The sequence below is a fragment of the Dermacentor variabilis genome, chromosome 8, assembly GCF_050947875.1.
Source record: "Dermacentor variabilis isolate Ectoservices chromosome 8, ASM5094787v1, whole genome shotgun sequence".
NCBI classification, from domain to species: Eukaryota; Metazoa; Arthropoda; class Arachnida; order Ixodida; family Ixodidae; genus Dermacentor; species Dermacentor variabilis.
In genome coordinates this window covers 12,338,454-12,353,294 of record NC_134575.1, presented here as the reverse complement: position 1 = coordinate 12,353,294, position 14,841 = coordinate 12,338,454, and the positions used below count along the sequence as shown (strand labels likewise).

The 14,841-nt window shown below is 48.0% G+C and overlaps 2 protein-coding genes across 2 annotated transcripts in view; one reads left to right on the top strand and one right to left on the bottom strand.

Annotated features, from left to right (window-relative positions):
- Positions 1-14,841, top strand: part of LOC142589638 (deoxycytidylate deaminase) — a 254,325-nt gene that overhangs the window by 136,313 nt on the left and 103,171 nt on the right. The gene's annotated exons all lie outside the window — the stretch shown is intronic.
- LOC142589635 (ornithine decarboxylase-like) overlaps positions 1-14,841 on the bottom strand; it is a 40,794-nt gene that overhangs the window by 2,284 nt on the left and 23,669 nt on the right. The window contains exons 2-8 of the mRNA XM_075701156.1: positions 12,482-12,838; positions 8,064-8,163; positions 6,516-6,739; positions 5,910-6,070; positions 3,879-4,044; positions 2,495-2,645; positions 1,163-1,266 (exon numbers count right to left, since the gene is read on the bottom strand). Of these exons, the coding sequence (XP_075557271.1) occupies positions 1,163-1,266; positions 2,495-2,645; positions 3,879-4,044; positions 5,910-6,070; positions 6,516-6,739; positions 8,064-8,163; positions 12,482-12,700 (1,125 nt within the window). The 5' untranslated portion in view covers positions 12,701-12,838. The remainder of the gene's footprint in view (positions 1-1,162; positions 1,267-2,494; positions 2,646-3,878; positions 4,045-5,909; positions 6,071-6,515; positions 6,740-8,063; positions 8,164-12,481; positions 12,839-14,841) is intronic.

The window sequence follows — 14,841 nt, the reverse complement described above, 5'->3', positions numbered from 1 at the left end:
CAGATTTTTACTAAGTGCCGCATGGCGTTGCTAAGAAACATTATTGCAAAAAGGAATCGGATGTCTCTTGCTAACACATCAAGCCTATAGGGAGAATGCAATTCATGACAGTTCCAAGAACATCAGGTTCAGTCATTAATTATCATACCAGCAGCCTGTCCCCCCCGCACCCACTGACAAATCTATATCAGAAATATTGAGATATCATCCTAACCTGTCAACTGAATGCACCTTATGCTAACTACCCTTACATTGTTGGCTTAATACAACAGCACATACCTTACTCCTGTTTTTTTAACACTTATCCACACATTGGTTCCTGTATCCCCCTCATTTTTTTTTTTTTCACATTCTTATACCCTAACCAACCACAGCAAGGCCATCTGGTCTGTGCATCACATGAAATCTGGATTAGGATATTATCTATGTGTGTCCGATTTATAATCTATACTGCTGCTTTTCTGCCCCACATAGTTGCACCTTTCACTTTCTAGTGGTCTCTATACGGTTCTTAGACCCGCCGTGGTTGCTCAGTGGCTATGGTGTTGGGCTGCTGAGCACGAGGTCGCGGGATCGAATCCTGGCCACGGTGGCCGCATTCCGATGGGGGCGAAATGTGAAAACACCCGTGTACTTAGATTTAGGTGCACGTTAAAGAACCCCAGGTGGTCGACATTTTCGGAGTCCTCCACTACGGCGTGCCTCATAATCGGAAAGCGGTTTTGGCACGTAAAACCCCATAATTTAATTTTTTTTTACACGGTTCTTAGCTTTCTTCAACATTCTTTGCTAGTCTCAGTCTTTGACACCTGGCGATCACAGAGAGAAGTTGTTGTTCCTGACTTCCCTGGCTGCGTCTGTCAAATGCACGTACGGCTAATTATTCTCGTACATGCCTTTTGTTCCCCCTCTACTTTTCCCCATGACCTGAATGCCATGTTGCCCACATAATCAGTGGTTGGGCGTTATTACAACAATAGTACAAATAGAAGTAACTAATTAAAAGTGTGGTTGCAGTCATCGAGATTAACCAATTAAAACCTCAATATATATAGAGGTTGTTAGTCAGCACATGTTGTCGTTCTTTCCTTGCCCTTGTCTTACGCGCTTTTTCCCCTTCCAAAAACACCTCGATACAAGAGCCAAGAAAACTCCTGCTCACCTGTAGCGACTCTGGCTCAACAGGTTCATCGTTGAAGAGCGAGACAACGAAAGACTTGTAGACAGATTCGTTGACATAGTACATGCGCTCTTTGGGCTTTGTATCTGCAATGAAAGTAAACAGTCTGTGTTAGTCCTTGAGAACCAGAAGCTAAAAATTAGACATGTAGAATGACGGTCGCAAGCTAGCTTTCCAAGAACGAATTTCTTGTAGAACACTTTGCTGGAAAAATGGTCACTTGAGTCGATAATGGTCTTTCATGTCATAAGGACTAAACAGCAGGCTGAAGCACTCCACAGGGCTGCACACGGATGTGCAAGCCATTTCTCATACTTGCAAAAAGTGCCAGCCATCAGGTGCTGCCTCATGAGTTAGTCCAGATGTGTAAAATATTTCGTTTAAAAAAAATTATGCTGAATAGAGGGTTCCTGGACTAAGGAGCCTTCCCACCTTAGGGTGATACCCGGCTTCGCTCGGGACACTGTTTCGTATAATAAACGTTTCTTTCTCTCTCTCTCTGAATGTTGCATAATAAGACCGTCATGTACTGTAGTACATAATTATGGGTCCTCGAGCTACAGCGATGACTCATTGCGCTCGAATTTCACATAGAGGTAGCATTTATTGATGGACTCATTTTATTACCATGTTTGAATGCATCACTTGCATGTTTCATGTAAAATGAAAACTACATGTTGCCTGCGGTGACAGCAAACTCAAAGTGTAGAATTGGCGGGAATGGAACTGTGGCACTGTCTGCCAGTTTAAATGGGAAACAAGACGCGTGTGTTGTGGCCTTTGAGGCTGCACCAACCAAGGAGGTTATTGGCACCAACAAAACGCGGTGCAATCTCCGAGGCCATAGGTCATAGCAGAGTCTCCACGATTAAAGAATGCGCGTTGCCCAGTCTTGGAAGCTTTTACGATTTCGCCGATGAAGACAATGTCTCGTAGCATTAGCCTTGAAATAAGGTGGCGACAAGTATTCACCTAGCCTGCTAATCAGGCTTTACGATAGCACTTCAATTAGCTAGGTTTCAGCTAAGCAGCTAAAGTTTGGCAATTGCAGCAGGCCACGCATACCTCCGACTTATTCTGGACGAAAACAGGCGAGCAGTCTACCCAATGTTGGTACGAAAATGAATCCACCACGAAATGCTGCTTCTGTGCAAAATTTGAGTGCGAGGGAGCTGCTGGTTTAGCTGGTAGAAGGAATTATACTAGCCTATGTTTACAAAACATTCTGCAGAACCTGCTCTCATTAATGATGGTACACTTCGTAAATATGTAATGCCACGCAATGTTCAATTTGATGTGTGTGCGCACGCTTACCATCGTAGCTTTCATTCAACCGCTTGCCAATGATCTTCGTGTAGATGGTGAAGGCGGATGCCACGAAGAATGTGCCCGGCTCGCTGATGATGCTGACGCCGTAGCTTTCTGGGAAGTGCTTGTCCAGGCCTGCGTTGATGATGTCCGCAGTCTGCAAGGAGACAGGGGAACGTTGATTCTGCTGATGAATATTCACAGTAGAAGAGACTGTTACGCACGACGAGAGGATGAGGCTACGATTGGTGGAATAGTATGTCTTGCGGCGCTCGCGCAGTCTCCGTTTAGAGAGTTTCATTTCACGCATTGTCAAATGCTCTTTGACGTCCATTTAAGAAAAAGGTGGTTTACATACGTGTTCGTGTATGTACAAAAGCAGCACAAACAAGCATGCGTAGAGGAATATCCATATAAAGTGAATTTTTTTTAATGTGGATGAAAATTGACATTAAAAAGAATTAAGTACCACACTAACCAAGAACAGATATCGAAAACCTGTAAATTTCATTCATTAGGGCGTCTACTTGAGGGGTAAACTCAATGCACTAGTTTACGCGAGTTTGTGAATAATCTAATTAATGAATGTATATGAGGCTTTTATATAACGTCTCTAATTCAGTTCGTCTTGGACATCCTATTGATTGAAGCTCACGCTATTGTGACATATGTCTTCAAGGCGGAGTTGCCGAGCTGGAAACATTGTGCAGAATTTCTTTGTGTGATTTTTTTTTATATTCTAAAGCTAGTGTCGAAAAGTCGGTAGGCTGACCTGACTGATTGTCTTTGCTCAATTACTACAAGTATATAGCAGCTACGAGCCCCCTACTCCTGTATAGATTAGGGAATTCTGCGGGGACATCGGACGCCCAGATTTCCTCCGCACTCTTGCGTTCGTCATCCTGCAGTCGACGATTGGTTCACAAATCAAGGCGGCTACGCGCGCTCCGAAGGCTCGAAATGACAACATGGCTGAATTTGAGTGTCCCGAAGAGCACCCACCCCTCTCGCTCTACGATGGTCATTTGTTTCGCGTTCTCGTGACACGTTCGACCAGGTGGGCAAAAAAAAAAAAAGGTAGGTGCCACATTTGTTTAGGAACCGACTATAGAGGCGACGATATATTGAAGGCTCCCGATTAATTTCGACCACCTGCGGTTCCTTTAGCGTGCACGAGCGCTCTTGCATTTCGCCTCCACCGAAATGCGACCGTCGCGGCCGGGAGGCGAACCCGCGACCTTGTGCTCAGTAGCAGAACGCCAGAGTCACCATGGCACATGGCAGCAATATATATATATATATATATATATATATATATATATATATATATATATATATATATATATATATATATATATATATATTAGAGAGGTAGAGGCGCTCTGCTTACCTTGAGGAAGACTGTCTCGAAGCCCTTCTCCCCTGCATAACCGCCTCCGATGTCCAGCAGCCTCAGGTCGAAGCCGAGGTCGCGCCCAGCGTCGAACGTCCGTCTCGCGGCCGCTATGGCCCCCGTGAAGGCTCCCGGGTCCTGGTTGCTGCTGCCCACATGGAAACTGGTCGCGAGAAAAAGGAAGGACACGTGGTTAGGTTACGTTCGTTTAGTGATAGTCGATTAACACACTGTGCGTGCCGGGGCGGGGGGGGGGGGGGGGCTGCAATGTGTAGGACGCAGCTGCGAAAGACGCCCGATTAGTTTTTGTCGTGCGAAATTCTGTGACGCGCGAGTAAACTTACGGAAGGGGAAAATTACGTTGAAGATAATTGACTAAATCTAATTTCTTAGGAATACGTATTGCGACTACTTCGTGTGAACTGTTAGTGGAAGGAAGATGTTATTCGCCAGCTCAGCAAATGCGTGCAGTGCTGCGAAAGCTATGGGTTCACGCGAGCCAACCAAGATAGAAAACCGGCTGAAAGGCTCCTTAGCTGTTCGCGTATGATTGTTCTCCGCGCAATGGAGACTGAATGCAAGTTTTACTTAAGGACCAGTCGCGTGCAACGGGAATGCGCCATCTTACTTTGACTAGAACAAGCGGACGGCTTTCGTTATTCGTTGGCTCGCACGAGTCCTAGCTCTCGCTGTACCGGCCGCACCGATACGAAGTACAACCGCACGCCGAGGGGGCGCACCTGCCAGTGCCTTTCCACTTACGGACTGTGGCACTAGAATGCAGCGCTATCGGTGTGAAGCGAAGACAAAGCTTATTTGTTTGCCAACTCGTTCGTTTTGTATTTCTCTGTTGCAGGCGAGAGGCGGTACGTGTGCGACCGTCGGCGAAATTTCGCAGACGCGCATACACAGATCTGTAGCTGGTGCCTTGAAAGCAGCCTTCACCACACAAAGTCTATTCTTGCGGAGAAGCCCGTCCAACTAGTTTAGGTTTAGAGGCAGTCAGCACGTAAGAAGCATTTATGGAAAATAAGTTCTGCCGGAAGCCCGCAAAGTGGTCGAAGGTTCAGGAAGGTTCACTTCTTCTGGTCCTCGGACCAGGGCAAATTTTTCTTCAGCTGCGGAGCTTTCTTTGAGAAACCCGTATTGGTTGCCTTTATTGCCACCTATGAGCGCCAGGTGTTGCGGGTCATCGCCGCGACGCCACGCCACCATCGCAAGCATGCGTTATCCTCAGGTTCCTCGTCCGCGCAAGCTCTCGGCTGCGTTTTAACTGCACGTCGGGGAGGCCAAATCAAAACGCGCCAAGTGTCTCAACGCGCTCGTTTGCCTGTGAGGAGTTCACAACTCGAAGGACTGCGCAGCGGTGTTCAACTGGACATTAAGGCTTTCGAAGTCATAACTTATAAGAAGTGCTTAAGTGTCGTCAGATTCTTTTAGCACGCCACTACGGCCATCTTCTACGCCACCTGCAATGTTTGCCCGTGCTAGCTAAGCCGCGCCGCACTTGCGCTTGGCACGGCTTGGCTAGCGCACGCAACACTGCCAGGTGGTGAAGATGGTGTAGCGACGAATCCGCGTACTAAGACCATCTGTACATTCTCTACTTCACACAGGTAGAGAAAAAAATAATATTGAACCTGTGAACTCGACAGGGATTCGCAAAGTGGACCGCAAGAACATTGCTGTTCATTTTGAAGAGGACTTTGTTCTGCGAACTCCTTTGATTGTACAGTGAAGGCTGTTGCGTGCGTGTGCGCATTACTTGTTATCCCTTTCCTTCTCTATTTCCTTTAGTGCCCGATTGCTTGTCACCCACTGTAGGGAAGCAAGCCAGGCACAACCCGGTTAACGTCCTTGTCTAATTTTCTCGTCCGTTTATACAGTCATATGTCCATTCTTCATGTCTGTGTGTGCGTCCCTCTTTTAGTCCTACAGCATTTACGCTTAAGGGCTTTAGCGTGACGCAGCAACAGGCACAACGTGCAGCCTTAGTCTCTGCGTAGAAGGCTACGTAGCGCAGCTCACCACACGCCCACGACGGTCAGGTCGAGGTCCTTGGCCAGGTGGAGCAGGTTGATGGCCTCGGCCTCGGAGCAGCCGAACTTATCGCCCATGCCGAACCAGGCCTTCTTGTTGTCGACCTTGAGACGCAGCACCAGACGAGCGCACGGGTGATGCTCCTTTACCTGGAGCGACGAGAAAAGATCGCTGGAGAATTCGGGGGCTCGGAAAGGGACGCAAGAAGGGAAGGCAGGTGGCGACGCCGCCTCGAAGGCGTCGCACCAGCCAGCCGTGACGTCACCAATTTTCAGTGGCGTCTGCTGGGGCCTAGTTAATTTGCTTTTCTTTAAATATAGAGTGCGTACATTATATACTAAGGTAATTTCGGGAGCTTTTTCTCGGCCAGAACTGCCCTAATACGAGAAAAATATTTTGAAATCCGTGACGTCAGACTGACGTAACGGCTCGGGGTACCGACGCGAAATTAAAAAAAAAAAAACTTTCACACCTTTTATAACATCTTCGAATAATCAACCCATTGCCGCGACATTAACAAGAACAGTGTTTTTTTTTTAATGTTCCTTAGTGCGTCGTATAGCGTAACTTTTTCAATGCCGGGGCGAGCCTGACCTTGTACAGCTCCTCGGCGCAGTCGAAGGTCATGAGGTCGACGCCGAGCTCGTGCGCGCGGTGCAGGTAGGTGACGTGCTTCTGCGGGTGGGCGTAGATGATGCGCGATGGGTCCACGCCGAGCGACATGATGGCCTCGATCTCGGCGAGGCTGGCGCAGTCGAAGCCCAGGCCCAGGCCCGCGAGCACTTCGAGCACGATCGGGTTGTCGTTGCACTTGACGGCTGTCGGAGGGAGACGCGAGAGGGAGGCGGCTGAGTCATCCGGCACCCCCCCTTTTGCGAAGGGATGGTGGTGCTAGTGACACGGGCGTCTGCGGTAGCTTACAGACATCGGTGCGCACCTTCGAATGCGCGAGCAAGTAATGATCTCGCTCTCTTTTCGGCCCTTTATTCCCCCTTTCCCAGAACAGAGTAGCAAACCGGCAGTGCGTCTGGTTAACCCCTCTCTCTTTTTGTCTCTCAAAAGGGAAAAAAAAATTGAGCAGTATTATAGTAAATTATTTTTATGCAATGTCAGAAAAGCCACGATACTGTGAACCTGAAGGTCTTTCGCTTTTGCGTCTTTCCTGTCTAACCAAGCCTTTTCTCACAGTATCGTGGCTTTTTTGACATTTCAAAAACATAATTTACCATAACCGACGAGCTGATGCCGAAACAAATTTTTATCGGCAAAGATGGACTACATTGTTACTGTAGAGCAGCCAAAGCGGAGATTAGCAAAATTTGAGAATATTTACCCAGTCGCAGAAGCCAAAATACGGGGGAAGAAAAAAAAGCTTTGAAATCCGTGGCGTGCTATTGACATAGCGGCGCTAGGCCTTCTGCTCAAAATTCAAACAGGAAAAGAAAAATGCAACTCTTACCTTCGTATTAGCTTCTAATAATCTGTCACCGCGGAATTAACAAAATTATAGTTTCGAACGAATACTTTAGAAGTCCTAACTCATTCAGTGTATATTGTTAAATGTCCCATTTATTAAATGTACCATGAAATCATGGATATCATATCATTAGGTGCACCGCACCGTGGGACAATTGCCGGTATCCCTGCATGCCGTCGCCTGCGACAATGTCGGCTGTTCCTTGCTCCTCTAATGAAGTATTTCCACGTGGGTTTCGATACAGCTCTTGAAGAAAATGTAGAAATTCTACAGATCATGCCGAGAATTAGACAATCCTTATAGCACTGTCGCTGCACTGCTTTATTAACTGTTATAGCACTAGGTAATTGGTGCTTGGGTACCTTCCAACTAGAGTATTCGTGCAAGGTAACCAACGGCTACTGCAGAAGTCGTTGAAGTGTTTGCAACCTGATATCTGCTGAGGTTCGGTCATAGCTTTAAATGTTGTCCCGGCGCGTATCCGTCTCTCTCTCTCTATCTCTCATATATATATATATCGTAAAAAATGCTTCCATGCAACTGTGAAAGAAGACTCTATGAACCGACGCCTCCAATATTTTTTTTTTAGGCGTTTGAAGTCAGTATTGCTGTCACCGGAAATTTAAGAGAACCTCTGGAATAGAGCCAAACAGAAGCAAGCTTACCGTAAAAAGCCTTCACCCGTGGCACAGACTTGCGCCATAGGTCGACCTTGTAGAGTAGGTCATCAATGTCCACGATGTAGAACGGATTGTCCAAGTCATCCTGCAGTTGCGCACGAAACACAATTAACCACGTATGTCGATGTTATCGTCGGCGCAAAGGAGTCCGAGGAGTCCAGAAACCATCAAAACGATACATTTATCAACGTCGCTTGTTAGAAGTGGTGAGTCAGCTGTTAAGGATACCTATATTGTTCCATTATTCTTCTCAAGGCGCTAGAGAATTGCCCCTTAGCGGCGTGTTGCGATAAATATACTTCTTGAGCCTACGCCTAAAGGGGTGCTCGTGGTAAAGGCAGTTTCGACGGTCCACTGACAGGACACAGGTTATACATGCCATACCGCATACAGCTCCTGTAAAAGCTAATATTTATGTGCGGAAATCGGATGCGCCGTGGCAAAGTACCTAAACTACATGTAGTCAGCTCGTCGAAGTTACACTGTTTTGCCTCCAAATACGTGATCCAGGCTCACTACCGTCGTAAAAAGACACTGCAAATATGTCGATGCTGTGCCTTAAGAAAAGTTCTGAGAAAAAAAAAAAAGTCGAGCGCTTAGAATAGCTTTAGCGCGGAGCAAACGACCACACCTAACAGGGAGACGAGCGCTAACATACAGCTGTTTTGTGGTAGGTAGGATAGGGCCCTGTTTCGCATCATTTCGGACCCTCATGGATCAACAACAACAACAAAACAGAACTCAAGTATCCAATGGTAGAATGATCCGAAGCCTTCCAGCGCAACCATTAAGCCACGGCAACCTTAATTTCTTTTTCTTTCTTTTTTTTTTATCAGGCTACGATCGCACGCATGCTTCTCACATGCTAACGCGAGCTAACTCTCTGAGGCTTCTAGTGCGTGCGCATCAAAGACTGCGATTAAGAAAGAAAGAAATAAAAGGAAAGAAGCCAGACCAAGGTTTTAAATAGGCTCCTGAATTAATGATGCACTGAATACGAAATAAAATCAACTATCAAATGAAACACAACTTCGCTACAAAGGCGTTCGACTGCACGTATAGTCAGCTAAGTGCCTCCGAAATCGTTCGTTATACAGCTCATTTCGTTGTAAAGGTGGCGCACGGCACCGCTCACCATTGAACTGGGACACAGTGTTCCTTTCGTTATACGTGTCGTTTCGTTGTAGAGGAGCTTGACCGTATAAAGGGCGGTACTTCGATGCTCGCTCCTACAGAGACCTTTTTCTATAGAAGCGCACAGTGAGAACAAGTGAACGGAAAAAAAAAAGAAAACGGGCCAGCTTTTCATTCTTCGATGTCCCTCGCATGACAACAGGTCAATGCATTTGGCTGATACGCTTCTTATCTACCTCACATCTACAACCTCTAATCACAGGTAACCGCGTCGTTGATGTCATCGAGATTAACAGATTTAGATGGGCTAGTTGGTTGCTGGCTTGATGTAACATTGTTATAATGACGCGTTTTGAGGACAGGACACGGAACGAATGCACCCAGTTCAGTCGCCGAACTTCAATGGTCCTGTGTGCAATCTTTCCGTGTCCTGTCCTCAAAACGCGTCGTTATAACCATGTTACGTCATTTCATCGGGAGGATATCAAATGAGCTATAACAAAACCGTTACTACCAGAACACAGTTAACATTTTTTTATTCGAATATTCGATAGGTCAACTAGACGCGTTCAACACATTTTTTTTTTTTTTTGTCATGAAAGAACATTTAGAAATCAACGGAACCGAACTTTTCTTAGGGGAAGCGCGAACCTCTGAACTTCCTGGCAGATCAGCAAGTATACCGGCACTTTTGTAGCAGGGAAAAAGCGACGCTCTTTCGCTTCACCCTCTTTTGGATCGTATACAACATGGGGTCATCAGGGCGAGAGTGAGGCAAAGGGAAGCCCATCGTTTTCGTGAGCACATTAAAGGAATTGCTCGCAGCTCTGCGAGACTCCTAAAGTAAACTTGAGATAACGAGAAGCCACTAAAAGCCGAAATAAGAGTGTTGATCAGTTGTAGTAATGACCGATTGAAAAGTACATTTATCTCTCTCTCTCTCAACAAAATGTTCATGTTACAATATTTTACCAACGAAGAAATAAAGAACTGTATAGTACTCTTGCAGCTTGTATCTCCGTGACGCTTACACAACCATACGAAGCCAACGAAAGCACAGGGGAAACTATTTGTTGTTTTAATTGCAGTGTAGAAATGACGTGATCAATAAAGGCCCCTTCGGGGGCTTGTGTTCTTTTTTTTCGCCCACTTTCACTTTAGCTTATCATTTCTGCACTTCAACAAAAACTACAAATAACATCCCTTATCTTTTCCTTGGCTTCGTTATTTATCGGCTTCTCGTACGGTTGCGTCTAACAAAAAGTCATGCCCCTCGGTTAGCCCCCTCCGTTTTTTGGCTGTCTAGCCTTTACAGCCACACTCGACCCCCGGAATTGCCGTCAAATTACCCAGAGCGCGAAAAATGAAGATGAATAGGAATGAAAACAAGTTGAAACGAGAGGAAGGAATTGGTGGCCTCGTTTCCACGCGCTGGCCTGAGGAGATTAAGGGGATTAGCAGACGGCTTCAGTCGCTGCATTGCCCCATAAACTGCAGGCGTCGTCGTTGCCTCGTCGGCGCTTCATCTCGGGCGTGTTATCTTCCCAGCTTTCAACGTCAGTGCCAAGCGAAGAAGCCCAACAGCGTTCAGAGCGAGTCTGCGCGCCGCTCTTTCGGTGAAAAGAGGGGGGGGGGGGGGCATGACCTCGTCTTAAATTTCATTGACTGTAGTCGAAAGCAAAGAAGCGTCTAACGCAGCGCGTGAGTAAATATACGTAGAGTGGCGCTGCGTACAGATTTAGCTTTAAAGGATTCACGAAGGTCCTTCGCGGTTAATATACGACAGTCGCGCGGACCGAACACCTGACGTGTGCGCCGTTTTATTATCGTTAACAGCCCGCAAAGCGGAAATACCACTAAGCAACAGCAACTATGAAATGTTATTTTTGGGGTTTTTATTTGTACCCTAGCCGCTTATTACAGGCTCCTGTGTGTGAACGTATACCTTAATTTCAACGTTCTCGTCTTTGCTAGTGCTGTCGTTAGTCAAGCATGGACGTGTACAAACTTGCCCAAGTTTCCCTGCTAAAAAAATTTTATTCGTGGTAAAAATGATGCTCTGCGGAAGTCGCGCCACCTTATTCGACCCATTTTGGCGTGACGTCACCGCCGCAACGGCAACAAACACGCGGGATCGGGAATTCCCGCAACTTTCAAACTCGGAGCATTTAGAGTCTGGCACATCACCTTTTTATACCAGCCCACGACACGGTAATGCATGCGGACGAAGCGTGTGGTATAGTCGGCAAGAATTGGCTGTGACGACGGCCATTCACTCCACAATATAACAATGTCAGTCATTCTTAAAACGTAATCGCTGCTTTCAGAGCACCACAGTCGCTCACTAAACACAACGCCAAGTAACGTTCAGAACTATGATCACCCCTGGTCGTAGCTACAACGACACGCAGACCCGCCGTGGTGGCTTTGGCGTTGCGCTATTGTTACAAGCCCAAGGACGCGGGATCGAATCCCGTTCGCGGCGTCCGCATTTCGATCGGAGCGAAATGTGGCGAGTAAATTACAAAAAATAATTTTAAAAATACGCAGGCGTTGATCCGGCAATCACCACTACAATTCGCAACGTCATCTATATGGGTGTGTTGGTTACCGTCGCGTAAGTGTCTCGAGTTCGAAAAATGTATTTCGCGTGGCACACAACACCCAACCATTGGTCGTCCGTAAGAAATGCGTGGCGATTGCAAGCACAGACTATATCGCCGAACGCAAAACGAACCAACCACTCGAAAGTATTTGGAGAGTCGTCACCAACACAAGCCAACACACGTGCGGGTGTCTTCGACACTAATCGGCACATTCTGGCCATGACGGGGGTTCAAAGGCAATCTATATGTAACGCACACCAGACGCACCAGATCGCCGCAACAACCTTTTCCCCGCGATCTCGCCAGGGCGAGCCCACACTCGTAACGGGCACAGCAGTCACCACGTTTAGTCACCAGTTCACGCTCGCCGTGTCCGGCGTTGCTTTTGTACGTGGGCATCGCTACGGCTTTGCGCAGCTAGCCGCACGGTTCCCGATGAACTCTTGTCGCTGCGTCAAGCAGTTATGTCACGAACTTGAGGGCAAGAGATATCGGTGCACGACTATCAGCCACGTATCGTATATAGCCCACCGGAAATGCATGGCTATGTATATACACTCGGGGCTCAAGCAAATCGCAATGAACGCACACCGCGGCTATACAACCGAATCAACCGACAAACCGAGCATGCCGTTGCACCGAGGCCTCGGCGCCGGGCCTCACCTTGTTGGTCTTGCCGACGACTTCCTGGGCGAACTCCCGGGGCTTGAGGTTGCTGAAGAGGATGGCGTCGTGCCGCATGGCTGTTCGAGTCGTGCCTTTGGAGACCCTCGGCGGGCAGTGCTTCTTGTGGAGCGAGTGGTGGCCGCCGGCGCGGTGCTTGTGGTGGTGTTGGTGGCGGTGGACGACTCCGGATGACTCGAGCACGACTTCCTTGCCCATGGTGCCGGGCACGGTGGCGGCCTCGGCTTTATATCGCGGCGCCGAAACCTTCGACGGCCCCTGGTCGCAGCAGCAGCAGCAGCGGGGGCCGCAGCAGACCAAGCAGCGGGCTCGGTGGGGGAGGAGGAACAGCCTTATCTGCGAGACAGAACGACCACGAATGGAGCAGTTTGAGAATACGGCATTGAGATAGCGGAGTAGTATTGCCGTTGTGATCCGTGTTCTTTGCAATCGTTATTGTTTTATTTATTTATTCTTTTCGCTTCGCGGCGTTACCTCGACCATCCGGCTGCCACCTCGTAAACGCAAAGTGGCTTGGAGCAGTCGTGCGTACGGAGGAAGGCGATGCCGGGAGAGGGAAACGCGGTGGTCCAGGACTGTGCCCAATAGCGCCGCTGTGCGCAAAGTCACTAAGCCTAAGACCAGGGGGGCTATTTGGGGAATTGCCAAATCCTGCCACATTGGCGTAAATTTTAACCAATCACAGAGGCTATACAGTCCTGTGAGCCAATCAGCGGTGACAAGATAGATAATATTGGGGGTTGCGTTAGTGTCTATAATATAGCGTCCCAGTCTTCGCGAGGAGAGGTGCTGCTATCCTAGATATTGCCAAATCACGCTATGTTATTGAATTCTGTAATGGAGGCATTTTGAGACAGTCAGAGCTGACAGGATGGCGAATTTTAACAGTGTCCAGATAGGCCTTACATAGGAAGTCAAGAAGGACGTTCAAGGGTTATGCAACAGGGTCACGCCTATACACGTCACCTTGAAGCTTGCAGAATGCAGCCAAGTGCAATCAAGCGATACACGGAGTCATCTTTATATAGGTGTAGCCTACTCACTACTGTGCCACTAAAATAAAAAAAAGAGATTGTTCGACGTCGTTCTGAAACACTTGCGCCGTGCACAAATCGGGATCTCGCTGACGAGAATATCGAGAGGAACAGTGACAGTTCCCTGAAAACTGAAGTTGTCCACGTATATTAAAGAGTTGCTTAGTGTGATATCATGGCAAGAAAACCCGTTTCAATCCTATATACGGAAATTTTCTTCAAGAGTTCTGTCTAGTGCATATGTCGTCGCAACAGCCTTAACCAATGACGGAATTTGAAGAAAACTCTGGAATGGCCACCTGCTCAAAGCGATCTTTGTGATGCAATTTCGTGGCGGTGTGCTGAGCCAATTTAGAGAGGCAGAACGTAGCAGCCCTCTGGGCCAATTAGAGCTGACGAGATGGCGAATTCTGCAATATGGCTTATTCTGTCACGTTCAGGAACACATTAGACTTGGTGTTTAACGCTGTGGTTCTTTCAGGCGAGACCACGGATACCACAGTCAAGGTCCATTGTCCGTCATTAAGCCATTCCGTTATACCGATACTCTTTGTTAGAGGTTGCGCAGAGTCGCAGGGTGACTTGTCTAGAGTCTGTACGAGACATATGACGTCAGTGCCGATGGCGGGAACTTGCGCATGCATCCTTTAGATTGACGTAGGAATTATCACCCTTTCCAAGATTCGAGCCACGCTTATCGACAACGAGGTCAACAAAACGCCCCGTCAGAGCCAGAGCTGGGAGAGAAAGAGGGAGGGCAGCGTAGCGCTCTCGTTGTGGCTTTGTTTACTCCCGTCTTCGCGCGCTGTCGCCGACAACCACTGCCCCACAAACATTGTTGACGACAAACTTCTTTGAGCTAATTGATAACCACCTGTCGTCCGGTTCCCGTTCGACGTTTTCCTGTCGCATATTCCCGCCTGCTCCGCAATGAGTCGCAACGTCGCCTCTTCTTCTTCTTTTCGACAGTTTCTTCGCGTTTCCTGTATAGCCTCAGCCAGTTTTGCCTTATCATGGTTCCGCGCCTGAGTTACCGCTGCGTCGCGGACGACCGAGCCGCCCAGTCGGGGCGAACCTTGGATCATCGTAAAGAGCAGCTCGGCGGCGAACTCGCTGCACGAGCCCGTCACGCCGTGGCGTCGACGATTGTTGTGGATATCAGCGGCGTGGCGAGATGCCTCGGCAACCGTAAAGTACTCGTCTTCTTCTTCTTCTTTTTTTATTTCTCACGTCGTCCCGCTACGCGCGTGGCGCGAGCCGGCGCCTTTACTATACCGCCCCGCTCTCTCCTTCGTATCGTATATG